The following is a 24309-nucleotide window of genomic DNA, read 5'->3' as shown; positions in this document are numbered from 1 at the left end:
CTCCGAAAAAATAACAAGGAAAAGGGGGATCAACCCTGACTACTGACAAGGAAGTTGTACTAATTTACAGAGCACTCTCTTCCTTGCTGGTCAGACAGACTTTTTGTTTTCTCAGCAGCAAGCGTTCACTTCCTCCTGTGAGTAATAAGAGCAGCTTCACACAACCAGTCTGCTTGTCAGAGCAACTGACTGACTGAGAGCAGCTCACACACACACACACAGAGGCAACTAGAGGAGCTCATGCTTCAAACCATGGCTTGCTGAATGTGTAAGTATAAATTAAGACAATTTCAGACAGCGTAGCTTTGCTTTGTGGCTTCAGTGTGAATCCTCAGCCAGAGCCTGTAGTCTTGTTTTGTTAAGACTTGTTTCATGTTTCAGATTAGGAGAGACGAGTAGGTGCCAGGGAGTGATTGTGTGCTGACTTATGTGCAAAGAGCAAAGGTTTTTGGAGTTTGGACATGTGAGGCAGAAAACAAGCAGAGATTATTACAGACTTCATTTTCAGGAAAAGAAAATGAGTGTGAGGGTCTTTTAGATGAACTGAATGTCAACTCAGCAGCAAAGGATGTGGTTTTTTGCAGGGTGTAGCAAGCTTTTGCAAAGCCAATCCACTTGCAGGGGTAGGATGTCTCAGACAAAAACAGCTTTAACTGTAAAGTCAAGTCCTTTTTATGGTATGTGTTTTCAGATAAGATGTTTAGTTGTTATGGCTTTTGTACGTTAAAGAAATGCTGATATGGTTTGTATCATCTTTGTTTTTTTTTTTTCCTCATTCTTCAAATATCACATTGACACATCAATGCAGTAGAAGCTAACTAGTTCATCTTGTCTGGAAAAGATCAAAAAGACTGTACAAAGAAAAATGCTTTAAAGAATGATGGATGTGTTTCATCTGGAAACAATGACTGAGTTTAGTTCAGGATGTTGATTACAACTCGACATGCCTTCTCAGTGTCCTCAGAGTTAGAGAGGTTTGTGTATTCATTTTTCAGGTGTAACACCATATGAGACGTTTGTTAAGGTTTTTTTTACTCAAAATAGCTCTGCTTGTGGGAGGGAAAGTGGAAGAAGTGGGTTGAGTCATTCAACAGTTTTCACCCTCAAATACATCAGTGTGATCTCTCTTTGGCCATGAATTTCAGGGGGTTTCCAGAAAGTGTAATAAAACATGTCTGGAATGGGGTGAGGCTTGTCACATTAACATCCCACTCTCACACCAGTTCCATTCATTCATGTTTGTTTTGGTAACTGACTTCAATGACACTGATGGTAAAATTAGACCAGAGATCAGTACAGACCCTCAGCTTCCTCCTTCAGTGTGTGTGACAGGGGCTTTCTTAACCAGCATGACGTCAGCCAGTATTTGCGCTTGCGTTGGCAATCATGAGGCTGTGGTAAGCAGAGCAGATTCTATCAGCGTGAACCACACCACACTCGATTTGTCCGAAAACCCCTGTGAGACCACAGCTGTGCTTCCTGTGTTTACAGTGACAGAGCTTGATTCGGCCTCCGTCCCCTTTTGACACCTGTCAACTGTTCCAAAACACAGGCTGTCACTGTGGAGACACCAATGAGCCAGAATAAGGAGGCAGAGAGGATTCCCCAGACAGACAGTCCTGAGAAGACAGAGGAGAGGAGACACACAGGAGAGAAATCAGCATCCATAATGGACCACCAGCAGCATGCCAAAGTGGAGCGATTTCTCAAGTTAGGATACTCGCACAGCGATATCCTGAGGGTACTGGAGAGCCTCCGCCATGATGCCCAGACCAATGATATCCTGGAGGAGCTGATTAAGACCTGTCACACTCGTACTTACAACAACAAAAGTGTCCCTAACAGCCCCAAGCTGGTGTCCAGAGGCTGCAGCCCCAGTCCCAGTCAGCCCAGACCTGGACCAGACAGAGAACCAGCTGCTGGCTTCAGACCAGTGGTTATAGATGGAAGCAATGTGGCCATGAGGTGAGTCCATTCTGTCATTAACAATACTTGTCTTATATTTCTGTATGTTTATATCCATGCAGTGGGAGCAGTATGCATATCCTTTACTTGAATAAAACTACCAATCTGTAAATTGTAAATTCTGATTCAAGATTTTTTTAACCTTTATTTTTACAAACATTTTATCAGCAAAATGTGCCTAGTATCAAAAGTATTTGTTGGGTAGATTAGTCTATTTCAGAGTGTTATATTGTTAAATGATTTATATGCTGTTGGATAATTTGATCTGTATTGATGCATCTTATTTTAAAAGTTGATCATGTTTTGTTTGTAAAATCTGCCTCTGCAAAGTAACTATAGTTCTCAGACAAATGTAGTGGGTTTCAGTATATGCCTCTGAAATATAGTTTCCAACACTGTCATTAAAATATTTTATATGGCAGTAAAAAAAAAAAAAAAAAAAAAAATCCTACTTCCTGGAAAAATGTATGAGGCTCAGAACGAGCAGAGCTGATAAGTTCATTAATGAATTAATTGAATGAAATAATAGAAAAAACACATTAGAACTGCAGTGTTTTAGTTTTAAAATCTTTTTCATATTTAAGCGTCTCCATTTGTGTCAGATCTGATGTTTAGTTCACAGATGTGATGACACTCCACTTCCTTTTAAAAGATTTGGGAAGTGAAAACATGATGTGTGACTATATTCTGCTTTTTTTCCCATTCAGTTCAAGAGTACATGGTGTCTGATGGACAAAGTGACATGTTCATTCATTTTCACATCAGATTCAAGCTGCTTACACTTATCTAGAATGACTTGCAAAAGTGTAACACTACTGAAGTGAAATTCCCACATCATATGATCTCATAGTTACCTGACTTGAATCGGGTAACAAGGAAGTTCTTAGTCATAATGTGTTCAAACAAATACCTTGGCCAGTAGGTGGAGGACATATTCATTCAAAACAGAAAACAAAAGAGAGATGTTGACACAACACATATTCCTGTAAGGACATGTTTTACTTGAAAGAGGAAGAGGGCTTAAATATTTACTGTCACACCTTTATTCCCAGACAAGGCAGTGTAACTTCAGGCGTGAAATCTCAGAGGCTGTGTTTTACACTGTGTTTTGGTGTCTTGTATGTGACTGTCAGTTTTCTGGCAGGCAACTTTAATGTTGTGGTTCAGTTTTTCCGCTCTCATTGACCTTGTTTCCATCAGCATCAGACAGCTCATATCAGTGAAAAATCTCTAATCTGCTAAACCCACAGCTCTGTACCTGCACAGCACTACACAGCAGACACACACAGTTAGTGACTAGTCAGTGAACATAGCAGAGCAGCTGAAGAGCCAGATATTTACCTCAGGAACTGATCCAAAACAATTCAATTCACTTCAGTTTTATTTATGTAGCACTGAATCACAACAAGTCATCTCAAGGCACTTTTCATATAGAGCAGGTCTAGACCAGTATTCTTTAAAATAGGTATTTACAGATAGAGACCCAACAATGCCACCATGAGCAGCACTAGGTGACAGTGGCAGAGGAAAAACTTCCTTTAAGAGGCAGAAACCTCGAGCAGAACCAGACTCAGGGTGGGCGGCCATCTGCCTCGAAGAGAGAGAGGGGGGGAATTGGATGAGATGGGGGATGGGGTGGTGAGGGAGATAGATAACATATCATAATGCAGATTCCATATAAAAATATGAATTATATAAAACAGAGCTAAAAAGAGTGAATTTTGGATTTACATTCATCTGGTGGCCAGGAACACAACTCCATGCTGGCTCTGTTTCTGCTAGGAGTTTGTCATAGCATCTTAACAGGTCTGTTCTGCTGCCCCCAGTTGGCCCAAAAAAAGCAGTAAGATGTTAGTTAGCCACATTAGCTTGAGTAGATGATAATATGCCACTGCACCTTCCATAAGCGTGGAAAAAAATCAGTTATTACTGCTTTAAACTAGTCAAACATACATGGAGTAGACCGTGTTCAGAACAAATGTACAGAACAAATACTTCTGTCTTCTGAATGAGTACTTTTTCAATAGATTACTGCTAATATTTAGTACATTTGGATATCTTTATAAATGCAGGACAGATAGTTCCTCTGCATGGCTTGTTTCCATTAAGGTGCTGCTGATTTCATCAGAGTCTGGTCATTGTGTAACTCAGGGACTTTAGCTACAGGCTAAAAGTATAAATGATCAAGGAAATACATTTAAAATAAACTTTATCACAGGCCAGTTAAATTATGCAAGGCAGATAGATTTACTTAGAACCCATAAACTATCTCATGTCAAGCCTTGTCTTTGGTTCCTGTTGTATGCAAAGCGTCTTGCCACTTCCTGCTGACAGAAAGAAGGGGAACCCCCATACACACACACACACACACACACACACACACACACACACACACACTTTTTACTTTCTCCTGTAGGCAAAACAATCCAGTTTACTTCTTCAATAGCACTTTAGTACATCCTGGTAATATGAGCGTTAGGTTAGATAGATAGGTTTGGATTGCAGAGAACAGATGTTTGTCAGGTGAAATAACTGACTTGAAAGCAGATCAGACTTCACTGTACTGCTGATAAAGTAGGTTCAGGCTTCCCATTCACTTATTCTTATCATTTTTTAGGGTCTAGTATAGAGAATGGCTCACTTAGCATAGAGACCTTATTTTTCACTCATGATATTGTCACATGAAGGAAAACTATTTGACTGTATCTGTTGTGTAGCACTTTAATTTATGTGAAGGATGGGAATTCTTCTTCCACCACTGAAAGTCACACAATTACACATACAAACAAACTGATTTTGGCAGCAGTATTCCAGCAGCTCTTGTGTTCTGTGAAAATAACAGTTTTTGTCTATGGAGACTGGCAGTGATACATATAGATGTTTTTTTGATTTTACTCTTAAATAAAAAGGTCTATTTCAAGTAAGGACAATCTGAGCCTGTCAGTGGCTTTAGTGGATGTACTTTGACATGGATGATTGCCCATTGGATTATATTGCAGCAGCTGTTGGCAGTTGGCAGAATCACCATTCTTTCTCAATACTGCACCGATTGCTCAACAATGATTCGACATCCAAAAGCTTATTGATAATAAGGCCCAGGTTCAAAAATCCATCGTTCTCCATTGAGGACTTTTCAGGACTGGTATGTTCGTTTCACACTGACCCGATGAGAAGTCTTAATGTGGTCAAGTTGTGATCAGGGTTTAGATTTGACATCAACAGCAATGACCCCAACACATGTTAAGACAGTTCATTGCTGTTGTTATTGTAGTGGTCTATCTGCAAGAGCTGTGCAGAACAATGATCAACAAACAGTACAGCCTGATAGGTGCTTCACAACTGTGGTGACTTCATTTGTGCAAATTTAAAGCAACATGTCAAGTTTGCTACAGAGGAGAAATTACACTTGACAAAGGTGCTCATTCTTACCCTCTAGACTGCGGGGTGTGTGCATGCCTGCTCTGTGAGGGATGGGAGGAACATTTCATTTCCTTGTATGAATGCCAAATAATAATAAACTTTTGCCTGAAAAAATGGAGGCCAGTATATGAAACCTTTCTGACTTTAGAAATGTTGCCACTGTTTTGTAAAACACAATCATTTATAGAGAACTGATTTTTTTATTCCACATGCACTTTGTCTCACGTTTTGAGACAAAGTGCATGTGAACAGTCTCTGTTCAGTTACTCATCTCTGTACTTTTGCAATTGTATTTTACAGAACTCTGAACCTTGTGACACTATCTACTTCCCAAAAAAGAAGAAGAGATGTGTGTGCACAATGTAGAAAGAAACACAAAAGAAGAAGTTGTTTTTTGTTGACTAGCTTCTGTGTCTTTGTAGCCATGGCGACAAGAAGGTGTTTTCGTGCCAGGGCCTCCAGCTGGCAGTGAACTGGTTCTGGGACAAAGGGCTGCGCGACATCACTGTATTCGTTCCCCTGTGGAGGAAGGAACAGCCACGACCGGATGCGCCCATCACAGGTAAGGTCACCTGACTGAGCTGAGGTAGCACTGTTTGGTCATTCTGACACCTGTATGAGGTTAGGCAAGGGGAACTGCCACCAACTCTAGGAATTCCCTGTAAGTTATTTTTGTTGTTTAGAACAGTTTAGTCAAGATTCATCTTCCTTTTGGCTCATCTCAAGTTTGATTCCACCTGCAATGTCACATTGTGTTGTAACAGGCTGGAGGTGGTTAATAGGCAATGAATGCATCAGTGATTCTGACAGAGCCAGAAGTTTCTGCTCGAACACAATAACCTTCATATTTTAGCACTGTTAAAACTCAGGTTTTATCTGGATACATCACCTGACTGTAAAATATTTTCGGTCAATAAGATCTGTGAACTCTCAGCCTTATTATAGTGGTACAGGCTCATGATTAATCTGTCAATAGGTGAATTCTTAAACAAAGATTCCTAACCTTTTAACATACAGTAACTCATGTCAGAATCCAACATATATATTCACATGACTTAAACACCACTTTAAGCTTTAAGTTTCCATGTTCTCCAACACAGCACTGATTTTACATTTTAAAGTTGCATTCATCGATTTTTACCCACTCTCATTAAGCATATTCAACAGCAGTAACATTCCCATGGAGTTGTGTGTCAGTCCATCTTTCACATTTGAGGCTAATATTTACTCCCCATTTAAACTCTGCTGTGGCCTCATCAAGTCCTAAAAGATACCTTTAGCTGCTTAATGTCTGCTCATCGCTAACTGTATGTGTGATAGTTGGTGGTGTATGAGAGCTTTGTTGCTGAAAACAGCTGCCTGCTGCCCCTGGGAGTGAGGCAGAAGACCAACACAATGAGTTAAAAGAGGCTAAAGCATTGTGTAGAGCTGCAGGGGGAAATGGAGTGTTGGGTGATAATTCTCTGTGGGTTTCACATTACACATAGTTGTTCATATTTTAAGAATATTTATTATATTAACAAGCTTTAGCTTGAGTTAACTTGAGTCTGCAAATTCACTCTGGATATAGAATTACAACATTCAGGTCCCAGAGTTTTGTAATTGTCAAGATTGATTATCTTGACTAGCCTGGATAATCTCACCATCCATCTTAATGAAATACAGTATGTTAAGAGGCTTTTTTGGACTTCTTGCTGACAGTGTAACATCTTTAATAAGAGCTTTTAAGTTTATCAGTCCCACAGTATCAATTATTACTGACAATCACCACTTTACTGTACTAATATAATGTTTTAAACATCAGAAAATAGCAGGTAATTTTAAGCTAACATTACTGATCCAACCTCTCATGGAAAGCTCTCGCATAATTTGAATCACCTATGTGCAGGTGCACCCGCTGTGGGAAAAAGTCACACAGGAAATGAGTTGTTTTACACTAGAAAAACAACTAGATGAATTTGAATGAACTGAAGAAAAAGGAGAAGTGTCTTTCATATAGCATGTTGACACAGCGCCTACATTAACTGGAAATATCTAAACTTTTATTTCTTATCAGCAAAACCGTCTCCAAAATCAAAAAATAAGAAAAGACATCAACTGTCCTGGCTTGTTAAATGCTGGCACATAACTGATTCTGGTAATTCCCCATCCCTCTGTCCTCACTGTTGTCTTCATCCTGTTCAGTAACTGTTACCTGCTTGGTTTGACAGTAGCCATAGTGATTTCTGTGGAATCTGTCCAATGGATTTCACCTAGTTTCACAGTGAAAAACAAGTATCAAACAGCCCATGGGAAGGTCTCAAACGACGAGGAAGTATAACCAACAAAACTGAAATCCAGTATGTTCTTAATGTTGGATCAAGCCAGCTAAAAATAGGTTATTTCCTGAAAGCAGTCATGAGCAGTTCATAAGGCCCCAAATACAGTTCCACACCTTTTATGATCACGCTGTAAAGCTTACTATCAATACACGGATATGAAGGTAAAGATAAAAGCTCAATGTTCAAGTCAGACACTGCTGTAAACATCTGTTCAGTAACATTTCCACACAGTATGTGAAATTTAGCCAATGTTGAACAGACTTGTTTTTAATTAGCTTTTTATATTTAGTCATATTCTTTGCTATTTATTTCTTTTCAGACACAAGAAAGACGAGGTGATAACTCTGGCAACAGCAAACAATAAACCTTAAAATAACAACCCTGTCTCTCTTAACCCTGCTGGATTATGTTCAGAGGCAGGGCGTTTTTTGAATGAATGAATGAAGCGTTACATTTATTAACAGTGGTGGAGTGATGAAGAGATGGTGTCCTGTCTGTGGTTTCAGGCAGCCACAGCTCTCTAATTAAGGTTAAGCAAAGGTTGTGGTTTAGTTGTACAGAAACGTCATTTTCAGGAAACAGTGTTGAACATAATGACTCTAAATAACATTATTCCCATGTGTCTTGTAGATCAACATATTCTCCATGAGCTGGAGAGAAGGAAGATCCTGGTGTACACGCCATCTCGCTGTGTGAAGGGTAAGCGGGTGGTGTGCTATGATGACCGGTACATTGTCAAGCTGGCCTTCGATTCAGACGGCATTATTGTGTCCAACGACAACTACCGCGACCTTCAGACGGAAAATCCCCAGTGGAAGAGGTTTATAGAAGAGAGGCTGCTGATGTACACCTTCGCCATTGACAAGTAAGACTATGGTGGTTTTAGGTCAGGGTACACAGGCAATATGAACGGATGACTCTAAAGGGAAAAGAAAAAGCACTTCCTCTGTACGCATTGTTTGGGTGAAAGTTAGTTTTTCTCCCAACATTATACCATGAATTGCAGTAATGTCACTTGATCCTAACTGTGTCTCTGTGCTGATGCAGGTTCATGCCCCCAGATGATCCTCTGGGTAGAAATGGTCCCACCATTGATGATTTTCTGAGAAGGAAGCCCTGGATCCCAGACAACAAGCTGCAGCACTGTCCATACGGTTAGTTCACCTTTCTGTTTCACCCAACTGCAGACAGCACTGCTCAGGTTACACTTGCTGAGCAGTGGTACAGTATATATATATATAACTGCAACAGCAAACCTAATAGCAATGGACTGTGTTCTATTAATCTAGGACATGTTGTTAATTTACATATTTGAAAAGTGTTGATAGTGAACATTTCAGTAAAATGTTCACAGACAACATATTTGTCTTCCACCAAAATACACAGATCAGCCACAATATTAAAGCCACTTGCATAATATTGTGGAGGTCCCCTTTGTGCCGCATGGAAATGGGACCTCTGAGGGTGTCCTGTGGTGTCTGGCACTGGGATATTGGCAGTGGATCCTTTTGGTCCTGTAGTTTGCAGGGCGGGGCCTCCAACATCTGGCTTGTTCTGGTGCATCCCACAGATGTTCAGTCAGATCTGGAGGCCAGGTCAACACCTTGGGCTCTTTGTCGTGTTCCTTGAGCCTTTTCTGAGCAGTTTTTGTGGTGTGGTGGGAGCACCGTCCTGCTGGGGGAGGCCCCTGCTGTTGGGGAGTGCATTTGCCATGGAGGGGAGGGGCTTGGTCTACAGCAATGTTACATTGGCTGGCATGCTATCAAAGTAACAGCCAGATGAATGTCAGGCCCCAAGGTTTCCCAGCAGAACTTTGTATTGTAAAGAGATGATTAATGTTATTACTTCACCTGTCAGTGTTTAATGTTGTGGCTGGTCAGTCTATCTTGCAATACAATATCCACTAGTAGTGACACTGTAATGACTACAGTATTATTAAATATTTTTATGGTTCTGTTTAGAGTGTCACAGCACTTGGTTAAGGTCAGGGAAAGATCGTGCTCTGGTTTAATACAGAAAACATTCACAGTGACTTCAGACACTGGAGGATAAAATCAGAAACCTGTAAAGTAAGAACCGGTTTAAGAAGAGGGTGTGACAAAAACCAGCAAAAACAAATGTTACAAAGTGCTTTACAAAACATTAGATATAAGTGCAGTGTATAAAACATAAAAAATATGTAACACAAAAACATTAAAATTATTCAAGGAATTATAAATTGCAGTTGTAAAAGTGCAGCAGCTTTTACTTCAACTGTAGGAGGCAACATCATTACATCTGCAAAGTTAAACTGCTGCTGCTATGACTTCAATGATTTCTTCAAGAAGGTGGTGGAGGCTGGCAGGTGTACAACTGGCTACAATGAACAAACAGCTCCATTTTGTGATGAATCTGCAGAATACTAAGAGACTGTGATTACTAAATTCTCTTTACAGTTGGTTTAGGGTGTGGTAGCTGTGGGTGAGAAATGACGCTCAAGCATATGCACACAATATTATCACAACTTTATACATTTAAAACAAGCATACATGTACAGATTTTTTTTCTTTGTACAGCAGAGTTTTTGTTGTTAACCTACACAGTTGTATTCATGTGGCTGTATGGCAGTTTACACCCACATAAATACTGATGCACAGGAATATTCCCTGATGTGTTTACATTTTCAGTAAAGACACAGTAAAGTGTAGTCATGTAAAAATGAAAGTCCACAGTTAGCATGGCTAATCAACCTGAGAAGTGCAGTGTGTTTCTGAGATTATCCAGCTGACGCAGAAAACATTTCTCAAGACTAAAATGTTGTCCGCACATAGAGGAAGTGTAAAGTCCCAAAACATTGCCATTCATCAAATTGGAGTTTCAAGATTTTCAAAAGACAAGTGATAAAAGTACTATGCTCCAAACACTGAGAAAATCTCTGTCATTGTGTTAATTCTTTGTAGACTCCTTTAAGAAATCTGCCTTCACTGAAACTATGATTTTTTTGGATTTCAGTAATATTTTTATGAATGAGCATTCAAAGTGATACTAAGTAGCTGTGTTTGCTAATGGGAAGATGAATGGAGAACGGGGCGACTGCAGTTTCTTTCTTGCTCTTCTTTTCTCTGTTGTGAATCCTAACTGTGGTATATGAAACGTGAAGGCCATCCATCTGTCTGGGAGAGATTAGCTGATTCATTTACCTGCCTGTCAATCAGTGATTGGCTCTAAGAGATGTGTAGACACTGAGGAAACTGTGGCCAAACAGCAAACCAGTTAATTGAGGAGCTACAGTTTAAACAGCTGTTGCCAGTGTTTCAAAAGTCTGTAAATGATTCTTGTTTCTTTCTTTCAGGAAAGAAGTGTACTTATGGAGTGAAGTGCAAGTTCTACCACCCTGAGCGAGCCAACCAATCACAGTTGTCTGTGGCCGATGAGCTGAGGGCACTGAGAGACAGGGCCAAGAACTTCTCACCCAAACTGAGTTTGCAGGACACACACTTCTGCCCCACTGTGTACCAGCCGGAGCACAGGTACAACTCATCTACCCCTCCGCCCCTGAGCATAGAGGACCAGTCACACAGAGCTTCACCCAGTGAGCAGTTCATCTATCAAAAAGACTCCAGCAGCCTGAGAAGCCAAGCAAACACAAGCCTCCACCACTGTCCAAGTTCAGACGTGGACGAGGCCTTCAGCTCCATGGAAAGCTCCATGTCCAGGCTCTACATCCACGACATGCCCTATAGCATGGAGCACCTTCCTCACAGCTATAGCAGTGGGGTGCCCAGCTACAGCCTGAGCCACGATGACCACTCCCTCTCAGGGTCATACAGTAAGAACAACCAAAGGCCCTGTTTGAGTGGAGGAGGTTACTACCCTCATCAAAACTGCTCGCTGTCCTGCAAACACCCCCCTGTGTGCAGCCAGTGCAGGTGTGGTCACCAGCACACCAGGATGTCCCAACAACCAGCATGGGGCTCCTGCCCAGCACTGCCTCCACATAACGGGGAATATCCTGGCCATGTTTCAGAAAAGCTGTATTTCAGGCAGCCCTCCAACAGACATACCCACAGCTTGCCCAGGGACCCATGGGTGCAGAGCAGCCTCTCTGATGCCAGGCTGAACGGCCGGGCCAAGAGCCCATTCAATGAGCAGAGGAGGGCCCTGAGGAGCCAGCTGAGCACCCTCTTCCCCCAGAGTGTGGTAGAGCAAGTCATGAATACTTACCCAGATGTCTCAGACACATCTGAACTGATTTCTCTCATCCAGAACTACAGGACTAGCCACATATCCCTCTAAATTAAAAAGACTTTTTTTTTTTTTTTTTACTGAAACTGAGCCCACATTGGAGTTCTCATTCCCAGAAGCAAAATTAAAACTGAAAAAAGCAGAAAATTTCTACTCTTCTGAAAGTGACTGTGAATTTCTATTATGATGAATCATTCTAAAACCTACCTTTTACTTTAAGCATTAAAAAGTGACTTAATCTGATGTAAGAAAATGTAGCAGGCTAAATGCTATTTCTTAATCCTAGTGTAAAAGTGCAATGCACTACGCTCCATACATGCTACTTATTGTAGCACTGATAAATGTTTGATTAAAGCAACACGTGTTGTTTTTCTCATGCTGCCTCAAAGTGAGGAACGCTATATTCTGTACTTCTGTAAAGAAAGTCAGTGACCTGTTTTAGATGTGAATTTCAAAGGATTGTGTTTTTTCTGTGCATGTGAAATAAAACCACTCAAATCACTCTGGTTACTGGTCTGTGATTAACATATGAAATACACTTCATGGAGGGAAAGGCAACTTTAATAACTGACCATAGTGGCAAATAAAAAGATATATTATACATCCCCTTTAACATACTTTAGTTGGGGCTGTCTTTTATGGCCCAGGTCAAGTTAATGATAAAATGATATTTCAGACAACAATGTGCTTCTAATGTTGTGGTAACAGTTTGGGGAAGATGATTTCCACGATTTAAGATTTAAACAGACAGAGGTATTATCAGCAAGATGCACTTAAAATGTCAAAAATAAAAACTATTCATTAGGAAATATGAGTCATTTTATTTAGACTATTATTGGATATTTTTTGTTGTTACATTAACCACTGAAGCAGCATTTACATTTTGCAGCTGATTGAACTGGAGCTAGCTGTTAACTACCTTACACATTGTTGGTGAATTGACATAATGTTGCATCATATTTTATTGATGAGAGACGTGTTTTGTGTTTAGAGTACACGTACAGTAATTCCTTCCAAAATTTTGTGGTGTGTAAGTATAAAGTAGCATAAAATGAAAATAGTCTCATAGAGAATGTATGCTGCAAAATTGTACTTAAGTAACTTGTACCTGAGTAAACATGAATGCCCCTGGTTTTCTCAGAGTTTGGTGAGGAGGAACCTGACCTGGGTAGATCTTGACCTCAACTGTATCTAACAACTGTGGGATGGTGTGGAGCACTGACTGAGAGCCAGACCTTATCACTCACCACCAATGCTGGACATCACTAATGCTAATAGTGACGTCTGGTGGAAAGACTGAAAAAGGCTGCTATAAAAGAGCATTAATGCCCATGGTGTTAAGAGTGAAATGTTCATCAATCACATATGAGTGTAATGTTTTAGTGTCTACATACATCTGCACATATAATGTATGACTAAATCGTACTGCTGCTCTGCTCTCTGGTGGTTAAAAACTTCAAATGTTGCTACAATCCAGTCAGCAATGACACAGTAGGTGTTTTCCATCTCATAAAGGCCAAATACCTGCTGTTTAGCCAATGGAGTATCACTTCTCCATCCTGTGTGACTGACTTTAACTGTGACATTTATAGGGACTGACCGATATACACATTTCCATTCAGCTGGGGAGTTTCTTGAAAAACAAGAAATCCTGAATGGAGCATATACCCACACACTCAATTTGTGAAGCATGCAAACTGATAACTTAAAAAAAGACTCAAATCATTTGATTTAAAAAAAAAAAGAAAAAAAGAAGAAGCTGTTTTTTTTTCCACCTTTATCTCCAATAAGACAAATGAAAACTTTATTTTACTAATTACAATGGCACACATCTAATGATTCATTCATAGCTACATGTTCCCTATTTTCCATTGCTCTAATGTTAATATGATGACATTGGTGTGTCTATATATGTTGAGGGGAAGACTGGTCTATTGTTTATGTGTGGAAGTTAAAATCAATGAAGCAATCTGAGGAGCATGTGGCTGCTTAATTAAAAACACTGGTGGTTAAACACATTGAGCTCCACTATTTTCAGCCAGCTACCTGCATGCATTAATAATGGACTCAACACTTGACTCAACTGATAACCTCTTACAGCTTTTGTTAACGTCGCAGCTCCTTAGTTACATCTCAGGTAAGATTTTATCTGTTTTTCTAAACAATCATCAGAGTTATGTTCTCAAGCAACACATATTCACAGTTGTGTAGTACTCAGTTTAATAGTTATACTTCATCATCCTGAGAATTTACTGTGTGTGTGTAAATACATAGAGTGCTTTAATTTATTTTGATTCATTTCTCTCTGAACTCATCAACAGCTGGTGGTAAATGACAGTGTCCGACAAACTGCCTTTACTCTGATTTATGTTCATTTCTACTGCCACCTAGTGTAGAAAAGAATCTGTGTAGCACCACAAGGACACACCAAAAAACATTCAGAATATTTTTTTTATTATTTTTACAAATAACTTATCTGTTACAAAGACAGTTTTCCCAGCTAAATCAAAAAAAAAAAAAAGAAAAAAAAGAAAAACACTTTAGATATCCAAATTATTTTTTTCCATTTAATAAAACATGAATAAACTGCCTCTTCACACCAAGGTGCAGATAAAGCTGAAAACTGATCTCTTAGGGTTGGAAAAAGGAAAAGGTATCGTGTAAGTGCTTAAGAGACAATAAATCATCTCCTACTTTTAAATGGGTACAATACTAAGATTTTGGTTTTAAAAATGGCACTTGGATGTGACAAAATAGATCATCAATACAAATTCAATAGTTCTAAAGGCACTAATGCAAGGCAACTTTTCACAAATGTGGAAAAAAACTAAAAGTAACTACTCCACAGTTAAGGTAAGTTAATGACAATAAGTAAACTTTAGAAACACCCTCATCAATAAAAGCTTAGGAGGATGAATTGAGCCAAATGAAGTAAGAGTATACAAAGTGGAGAATCCTGTTGTGCTTACACTTTGCTAAAAACATGTGGTTTTGATTATTTTTTTGGTTTCTTTTTTTGTTTTTATTTTTTGCCTTTGTCTGCTTCCAAGATGTTGTAACAATTCTGACATATTGTATTTAAGGCATGGCATGGGACCCATATGAATATTTCTGTATTACAGGAACACCTTTCAACAGAAACATTGATTTTGATCATTGGACCTCACAGAAACCCAATTCAGGTGCACAGCAACACAGAAACTTCTGATCCAATCAGCTGTTCCAGTAGCACCTTGACATCAATCTGCAATAACATCCTGATTGTACTGGAAAATGAGTGTCCCTTTGCACTGAGGTGTAGTTGTCCCCAAACATTAAACCTACATTCCAGTTGTCAGATACGATGGCAGTTTGTAATTTTATTTTTTGACCCCTTCCCTCCCCCAACAGTCCCGAACATATTTGGTGTCCTGGAGGGAAATAAAAGAAAACAAAACAAACAACAACAACAACAACAAAAAAAAAAAAACAAAACACAACAAACAAAGACTCCTCCATCGCCTTCCACTTTGCTGCATCTGCAGATCGTACACAGGTAACTCAGCAATTACACAAGCGATGAACGGACCTGGCAGACGTAGCTTCATGATGACTGCAAAGGTTTTTACTGCTCTGCTCCACTCCTTCTGCAAGGCTTCAACTCTCACAGATATCAAGTAAAAAGCTTAAAAAGGGAACATGGTGCTTATTTGTTTGAAAGAGGGAAACAAAACAGGACAAAAAAGTTAATTAAGTCTATAAAGCTATACTTACAGGAAATACAAGTGATTCATAGTGTGAGGAAGAAGGCTTTTAAGGCACATTCTAAAATTATGTACAGTAAAAAGCTCAAGGGGAGTTTCTGCCTCCGTGTACTGTACACAAAGCATGCAACATAATTTCTTTTTTTCATTAACTCATAAGAGACAGAAAAGGGATACTGAAGGGGGAGGACAAGAGGCACGTTTGAGTGGCAGCAACGCTGCCAGCTCCCCCTTTGACATCCTCTAGAAACAGCAAACAAACTTTAAAGTCCATGAGTAGTCTGTTAGTTCCCTTCAGATAGCAAACAGTGGCTGAACACAGTTCCCAATCTCCTGGTCATGCCACCACAGAGGAAGAAAAACAAATTTCTCAAATCAGCAAAAGGCACATTGACACCTGTGTTGTGTGTGTTTATGTTTATGCATGTGAGTAGGTGTGTATATGTGTGCTGTCACACTGCAGGGCCACACTTGTAATACTGTAAGTGGGAGCAGCGAGGTATCCCCGGGGGTAAAGTGTCACCCATTGAGCAGAAAAGGGGGAAGTGACCCCACGCAATCGAGTCTCTAAGGTGAGGTATCATCTGACTCTGCCAGCCTTTAGGAAGAAACAAGTTGTAAACACTATCCAGTCAAGCCTTCAGTGGACAGCATTCTACAAACCTTAGAGAGGAAAAAGAAAAGAAAGAAAAAAGAAACAAACAAACAAACAACAACAAAAAAAGGGGGGGAAGAGGCCGCACAATGACTATGCCCAGTCCCAGTTTTTATACACATAGGGAACAAAGAAACAGAGCGGGCTTTTTTCTATTCTAGTCTGGTAGAAGACAGGCGGGCAGAGGAGGGAGCGGTGCACCTCGTTGGCTCAGAAGTGCCGTGGGAACTCGCACTGTTCACAGCGGTTGAGGGCGGGATGGTTGAGGAAGGTGCAGGCTGTGCAGTTCCACTGCGTCCCCTCATCCTCCTCCTGGTCTGCAATGGGCTTCACAATCTTACTGCCCGAGTCTGGGGCAAGGAGAAGGAGAAGGAGAGGGTCAGTGAAGGACAGAAGGACAGTGCATGTTTATCCATGAGGACATCAAATTGTTTATGTGGCTCTGCTGAAGTGAGCACTGCACATACTCTGTGAGCTTACATGCTGCAGTGATCTAAAGTCGACACGTAACCTGGAGGCCTTTTTTAGGTTCAAGAATTAAGATGAAATTGGAACACATGTACATGCCTGCTAAAAATGTTTCTTAAAAGTCCAGTGCATGAACATGGAGTCCAGGAATGTTAGGTGTCATCATACAGAAGAGTGGTGGTGTTAAAGCAACACATCATTCTAAAATACTGCATTAGCTGCAATATCAACGCTATTGTTAGGGAAGTGTTTCCCAAGCTGCAGATCACAAGATAACTATGATACATTAACAAGGTATAAAACCAGAGAAAAATATACACCTGTGCTAACTTTTTCTCTAAAGGTTGCCCTGAAATAGAAAATCCTCATAAGAAGGGAGGATGCTCCTCCAAACTCCTAGACAATATGTATGCAATCTGCAATGAGGGGTCACATACAATATGTCTGTACTGTAGACAAAGTTTCATTTCAAGGATTATATGGCACATCCCTAATTTTTATCCTGTAAGTGTTGTGTAAACTTCAAATGCGTTTACCTAAGTTTGGTAAAACTCCATCATTTAATAACTCCTTCAAAAAAAAAAAAAAAAAAAAAAAACAATCAAGCATAAATAAGCCCAAATACCACTGATGACAATGAATTTTCAGAGAAGCAAACAGCTTCACAGAATTAAAAACTACATGAAAACAACAGGGGGTTTGAAAGCAAAAACAGAACCTGTGGATACATTAGTGGACCATCATAAAGACAAGGCGACTAGTTGTGTAGAGGAAAGACGAGAAACACAGAGGTCCCAACTGAGTGACAAGGGGAGGGACCAGTGGAGGGCTCCATTATGAGCTCTGAGCTTATATTATATCTACACCATCCTCCAGTACCTTCCCAGGTAGAGATGGATGGGAGGTACATGGATGGACAGAGATTACAGTGCAGGTGCAGTAAGGCAGATGTAGAAAAGAAATCAGTAGGTATAAACAGGATTAGATTATATCTGTGAAATGCAGTCTGTCTTTCTTTAGCACTGAATTGCTGAATCACTGTGTATTGATCAGCTGCAAAGATTTTTGTGAGTGTCAGTTTGAGTCTTATTTCTTACCTATGAAGTGTTCTGCCATCCTGATAACAGTTCAATATTTGGTAGAAAATCGTTAAAATTGATCAAATGATTCAAACTGATTTAGTGTAGTATTTTAGTAAACACATTTTGTAGTTGTAGTTATCTAAACATGCAACACTACTAACACAGTCCTGAAAGTACAGACTGAAAACATGACAAGACAAAATGCAAGCAATCAATCAATACAACAAAAGTGGATGTGATATGAGGAAATAAAATAGAACTCTCCCTACAGTGTTGGGAGAACAGGACCAATAATAAATTGAATAAAATAAATGAAAAAATATTTAAAATGAAATGAGGAATGGTGAGTGAAGACCATACAACCCCAACAGTACTTACCAATAGATAAAGTACCTTTGGGTTTGGGTGGGACAGGACCGAGGAATCCAATGTTGTCATAAAAATTGTGGATTGCACTGGGATTAAAGTGTGGTCCTGGAAACAGATGGAAACAGAGCCACAGGTTTACCTGGAGTAAACAATTATGTACACTCAAGCTTTAAACAAAACCATCAGTAGAGTACAGCTCATTCAGAAAGTATCCAGACCCCTTCACTTTTTCATATTTTGTTTTGTTGTAGCCTTATGCTAAATTTATTTTCTTGTAACCTTAACGCCGATTGTTGCGAATTCGCATCATACCGTTTGCATTCAGACTGCAGCCGAGATAGCGTCAGCTTGAAAGCAAAAACACAAATAATTAATTTTTTTTATACAATTGTAAATACATTCAGGCATCAAGGGGTTAATCTACACCTAATAACAGGAAAACAGAAAAACTGAATTTTAGAGATGTCTGCAAATTTACTAAAAAGGAAAAACTGAAATATCACACCGATTGATTGACTGATCTTTGCACCCCTGGATGTGGGGATTTTCTCCCATTTTCTCTGCAGATCATCTCAAACTCTGTCAGGTTGGATGGGGACAGTCTGAACAGCCATTTTCAGGTCTCTCCACAGAGTTCAAGTCAGGTCTCTAGCTGGGCTGGACATTCAAAGAGTTGTCCTAAAGCCACCCATACACTGTCTTGCTGTATGGGGAAATGAGAGGCACCTGAGCTAAATTTCAAGCGTCATATCAAAGGGTCTGAATACTTACTTGTCTGTATGTTTCAGTTTTTACTTTTTAAGAATTTTGCAAAAAAAATCTAAAATTCTGTTTTGTCTTTGTCATTATAGAGTATTGACTGTGGACTGACAAGAGAGAGATTTTTTACACTTTTATTTTAGCCTAAGGCTGTAAGCATAACAAAATGTGAAAAAATGAAGAGGTCTGAATACTTTCTGAATGTACTGTATATTAAAAGCATCACAGTGATGCAAAGCAAAGCTATACTTGACTATAAAGCAATAATAAATGCATTTATTTACAAATGCATACCGTACACAAAACGAATGCCAAACATTCATGTTCATGAATGGGCTGAATCCACATAGACACTGCACACTTGAATTAGGATAGTCCAGTTCATCCACACACTGAACAGAATAGCTTAACTATAGGTTCTAACCAAAAAAATATGTGTACAGTGTATACTGTATTCAAAGTGTCATTTTTCTTAAAAGTATATATATATATATGGCTCTGATCTTTAAAATGTGGCTTGGTCTTTGGTCGAAATCCCACTGCAACCTTGAGTCCATAGCCATAACGACTCACATCTAACAATACAATCTCCCTAAAATCATTAAGAGAAAAAAAAATCTAAATTATAGGCGAGTGTAATTTGGCATCATAACTGGTCACAGTCATTGTCTACTGTTTGACTACATCTGGGTATAAATCCCAGGTAACATCAGATTTGTGACTTTGGTGAATGAGAGGCACTATTCATTTGTATGAGTTGCCCTGGTCCTTCCTTCACCTGTGTAAACAGGCTGGCTAGTGGCTTGATCTCTGTCAGCAGCAGAGTGTTGCCAGGGTGCTAATAAATCCTGTCTTGCCGAACAGAAACAGGATGCAATTCAGGAAGCAATGGTGGTTAACAGGACAATGGCAGCACCATGACTGCATGTGCCACGAGGATGTGAGCAGGCCCACTACAAGCTGCAGGCCCTGGATCAGATCTGACCCTCACACTCAATGACTTACTGCTAATTCTATTATTATACAACACAGACAGGTGCGTAATCTGAATGCCAGTTTCTAAAATATCTAAATAACTGAGAAGATTCTGTGTTAAATAGCAGAGACAGAAAGACAGACAGACTCCTACCTCTTGTTTGAAGGAGATCAATTTCTTTGGTGAGGCAGTCAATGTCGATCTGCAGTAACCTGTTTTTGCATCGCAACTGCTTCATTTCCTCAATCTGACAAAGAAGGAAAGAGGATAATATAAGCTCACACAGCCTTGAAGCACAAGACACTAAAGACACCCTGCTTCCAAGTCAGTTAAGCAAATCTGTGAAGTCAGGAGGAGAACTGCTCCACTCTCCAGAGCTGACTTACCTCAATAAACAACACAAAACCAAGGAGCTACTGAGCTCAGCAACAACAGCCAATTAACCTGCTGCAGCCACTTTGCCCCTTTGTTGACTCAAAAAAACAGCTAACTCAACAAAAAGCTGTGTGAGTGCTTTGAACAAACTTACAGCTGCAAATCCAACATAAACATGAAATGGTGCAGAAAATAAACACAAAAGACATGTTCACTTCATGTTGTTTTGAACTCCCAAATCACTGGTGCTAAGTCTTCTCTGAAGTAGATGCAGAAGTTGCTGCAGCATAAACTGTGAAGTGAATCTGATATGGATTGTGTGCTCTGTCAGTCTGAAAATATGGAGAGATATCAGCCAAATCATAAACAGACCCTGTAATCAACATAGTTTCATGGTGTAGGAGCACTGAGCAGAAACCAAGAATGGCAATGTGACCCAGATTCCGTTAATGTCTCAGTAACCATAAAAACATTTATTTGCAGTTATGAGGAACATGTCTGATGATTCTTAATCAGACATTACAAAGTTAACTGCTAACAAATCATAATGAACTAAGTTTTTAAATTGATTGATGTGCCAAAGAATGATGTTAGTCAGAGTCCATGAACACCTTGCTATTAAAAAATCCAAACTTTTCTTGTGTTAGCTGGGATAATATGACAACCAACTTAGTTACATTGCACTATAGCTGATGGTTACTGTTCACAGTATGTAAAATTGGAATTGGACTGCAAGGCATCCATACAACTGCAACTTCCCGCTTCAATTTAGTCTATGTTGCATTACACGCCCACCAATGTCTCCCCACATTTCCTGCCTGTAATTCCAACTGTTACTATCAAATTGTGGCAAATTAATCTTACAGAAGGAATTTGGGAGGCAGAGTTGGATCTCTCCAGCCGTCTCCTGGTCAGGTCGTTCTCCATCTCGTTGACCTCCTCTTTTAGCTTCTCCAACTTCTTCTTCTTCAGCTCCAGCTCGTGCCACAGCCTCTCCATGCGAGCCTTCTGATGGACCAACAACGCTAGAAAAAGCACACAGAAGCAGTTTGGTAGGTAACTATTCCCTATGTGCTATATACACTGACTTCAAAAACTTTACAGGAAATGTAAATAAAATGTAGCAAGACACATGATAAGGAAGAAACTATATTTTTTAAAACCAATAATAACTATTATTAATATTATTATTATGTTATTGTTCATAACTCTCATTCTATGCATGTGCACATGCACTCTATCAAGTTGTGTTGTTCCTTAAAAAGGAGGGGGTTGTTTGTATGTATGACTGCGTGCGTAGCTACTACAGAATGTCCAGCTGTACCAAAAAGTTTGTCTGTACGATGCTTCACTTCACTGATTTGGCAATCACCAACCCAAGACCAAGACAGTCAGGCTTTGCAGTTAATATAAAAGAATGGAAAATCTACTATTTGATGATTCTAGTGGATCTTTCCAATTATATGGTGAGCTTTTAAGTCTTTTACACTTGAGAACAAAAACATCCTGTTGTCCACTACAGAGGACAGCAAATTTGAATAAAATAAAGTTCTGGCTTATTTTTTCTTTGCAATGTTTGTAAACCACACTAACACTTAGTTTATGGCAGAAAAATTAAAATACAAATATTTTATCCCCTGGATCTCAGCAGAGAACAGAACAAAAACTGCTGACGGCAATCCCTTCAAGGAACACTGCTGCGGATATACACGACTGCCACATTTATAAATACACCACACACTGATCTCTGCATATACCAGTAAAAACAGTTTTGAGCCTAATTCCCTTTGTAAAACAATTTTGTGTAAAGACAGAAAGAGGAGCTACACAGATTCCTACACTCATGTTTCATTACCTGTTAACATGAGGAGATCAAACTAATCTTGTGGGCTGCTGCAGGTTAGTTTAATACAGAGTCTTAACCATGCAGCTGATCTGCTCATGTTGCTACAGCACATTTCCCATAATTCATTATAGTTCCAGCATTTGTCGAGAGGTTGTAAGACCTTCTGCACACACATTCTGTGATAAACAACTCACTTGCCTGCATACGCACACATGCCACTTAACAATGAGGACTTAAAGCAACATTAATGCAACTCATTAATGTCTGTCCTGTGAAGAAAAGATCAACTCAATCTTCTGTCAAGATGTCCTCAAGCTAAACTGCTACCTGTTTGTCTAATACAAGTCACAGTGTGGCTTGTAGCATTTCATTAAGGCAAATAAAGGTGACTAATTTATACATCTTGGTATGAATATATTTGCAGGTTTCATACAGTACGTATGCAGTTGTCTGTTCGTTGTGGTAGATCTTTTGCACTTGCACAATAATTCAGTAAAGTACCGCCAAACTTTACTGTGGTTTCATGGTTGTATTATGCCTTGCTTCATCTGTTTGCTTGTCTCCTACTCTCTGCTCACATATACAGTATTTTAATACAAATTCACAAAAAGCTATTGTCATTTAATGTTTATCTGTTTCTGTTGTAAGACAATGGAACAAGTATAAAACAGTAACTGAAACACAGCCCATTTAGATTACATGTTAACAAGCGGTCACCTCCAAACCATTTCCAAGCTGCTGCTCTGCACTGCTAAAAATTCAGATTTTCTAACCACAAGTTTTTTTTGTTTTTTGTTTTTTTCAAAAGAGCAATGGCCAATTGGGAAACTCCAACTGTGACACCGGCCAACCAACGGTGCAACTTCATCATGAAGTCGCGCAGCAGTCGGCCGACCAATAGCATAACTTTAACATCAGTTATTCAGTCAGTCAGTCAGTGACAGATATTTGCATGCTGCAGCCCACCCAAAAACAACATATGCATTCAAAACACATGCAGTCTCCAGCAGGCAGAAACAAAGGGGTGTCTTTTGGCACCAGGTCTAAGGTTCCATTTGATTTAACCAAACACTATTCTGCTGCCAAACAGAAATGAATGGTTGGTGGTTAACACATTAACATATAATTAACAGTTACGTAGTGACAGGTGCATCTTTATCAGGTACAGCTCTGAATGGGATTCAGCAGCACTGGGGTTTTATTGTACATTTCTTCCCAGCCAAAACAGATAAAATAAGAGGAAACTGGGCTCATGAGGGTCAGCTTCAGGGTCAGCATGAGAGGCAGCATACCCAGTGTGAAGCCCCTCTTTACTGAAGTCCCTGCAGTGCAGGAGCCACAGCCGGTGAGTCACACGCAATACAGTCAAAAGCCCAAAAAAGGAAATAGCAGTGCGCTCTGACATGTTTGACTCACACTACAGGACCTGCCAGTCTCAGGGGCTAATGGAGCAAACACAGCATTTAGTGTGGAGGACTCACACTACTGTCATCACACTGGCCCTCGCCCAGCGAGTCACCTTTGCTTTTATCTACCTCATAGGAGATGGACAAAGCAGTATTTGTACACTGACTGAATATAAGTATACGCAGTTTGGCTCAAGAAATACATAAGTCGATGTTATGGAAAGTGTCTTTTAAAACCACAGAGTACATGTTTAAAGTCAAATTACTTTCATGGCTGGATACAGGAGAAAAGCATTTAGGCCTACAGCTGGTAGCAAAAAGCCTGATTACTATTATTTAAATGAAAAGACTTAAAACTGGCCTCTGGCCTCATCACCGTACACAACATGGGTATAGAGGAAGTGCACTCCTTTAGTCAAGTGACTTTTGCTAAATAACCATTTAATGCTGAAGCAACCTGCCAAAACTCGATGGACAATTCACAGCACAAAAAAATGTGTGGACATTTTTGTCTCTTTGGTCAAGGCCAGCCTGTGGGCATAAGAGCTGATCTGTGAAAATAGCCACAAGACACTGGCCAAAACTACTTAGCAACACTTGCTCTAGTGCCAGGCACTGAAAACATAAGCACACATCAAATGCCAAAATCAACACTGGATAAAAAAAAGTTTTAAAGGGTATGTGGATTTTATTTAGAAGA

General features: G+C 39.7%; 2 protein-coding genes across 5 annotated transcripts in view; one reads left to right on the top strand and one right to left on the bottom strand.

The window, feature by feature from the left end:
• The first annotated feature begins 94 nt into the window (after positions 1-94).
• Positions 95-12431, top strand: LOC108899324 (probable ribonuclease ZC3H12D). Of its 2 annotated transcripts, none has more exons than XM_018699721.2 (6): positions 95-268; positions 1553-1965; positions 5808-5947; positions 8337-8571; positions 8754-8860; positions 11038-12431. In XM_018699721.2, the coding sequence occupies exons 2-6, from the start codon at positions 1574-1576 to the stop codon at positions 11979-11981; spliced, it is 1818 nt and encodes a 605-aa protein (XP_018555237.1). In that variant the 5' UTR covers positions 95-268; positions 1553-1573; the 3' UTR covers positions 11982-12431. The 2 variants fall into 2 exon arrangements, with proteins under 2 accessions (XP_018555237.1, XP_018555236.1); XM_018699720.2 differs by having other exon boundaries at positions 96-268; positions 1492-1965.
• A 1931-nt stretch (positions 12432-14362) lies between these two features.
• Positions 14363-24309, bottom strand: part of tab2 (TGF-beta activated kinase 1 (MAP3K7) binding protein 2) — a 43723-nt gene continuing 33776 nt past the window's right edge. For 2 of the 3 annotated variants that reach the window (XM_018699711.2, XM_018699710.2), the window contains exons 4-7: positions 21222-21382; positions 20136-20229; positions 18257-18352; positions 14363-16678 (exon numbers count right to left, since the gene is read on the bottom strand). In XM_018699711.2, coding sequence (XP_018555227.1) covers positions 16539-16678; positions 18257-18352; positions 20136-20229; positions 21222-21382 — 491 coding nt within the window. In that variant the 3' untranslated portion in view covers positions 14363-16538. The remainder of the gene's footprint in view (positions 16679-18256; positions 18353-20135; positions 20230-21221; positions 21383-24309) is intronic. The other variant, XM_018699712.2, reaches the window with a different exon arrangement.

This window comes from Lates calcarifer, linkage group LG7_1 (genome assembly GCF_001640805.2).
Source record: "Lates calcarifer isolate ASB-BC8 linkage group LG7_1, TLL_Latcal_v3, whole genome shotgun sequence".
NCBI lineage: Eukaryota > Metazoa > Chordata > Actinopteri > Centropomidae > Lates > Lates calcarifer.
This window is presented reverse-complemented; position numbering and strand designations above follow the sequence as displayed.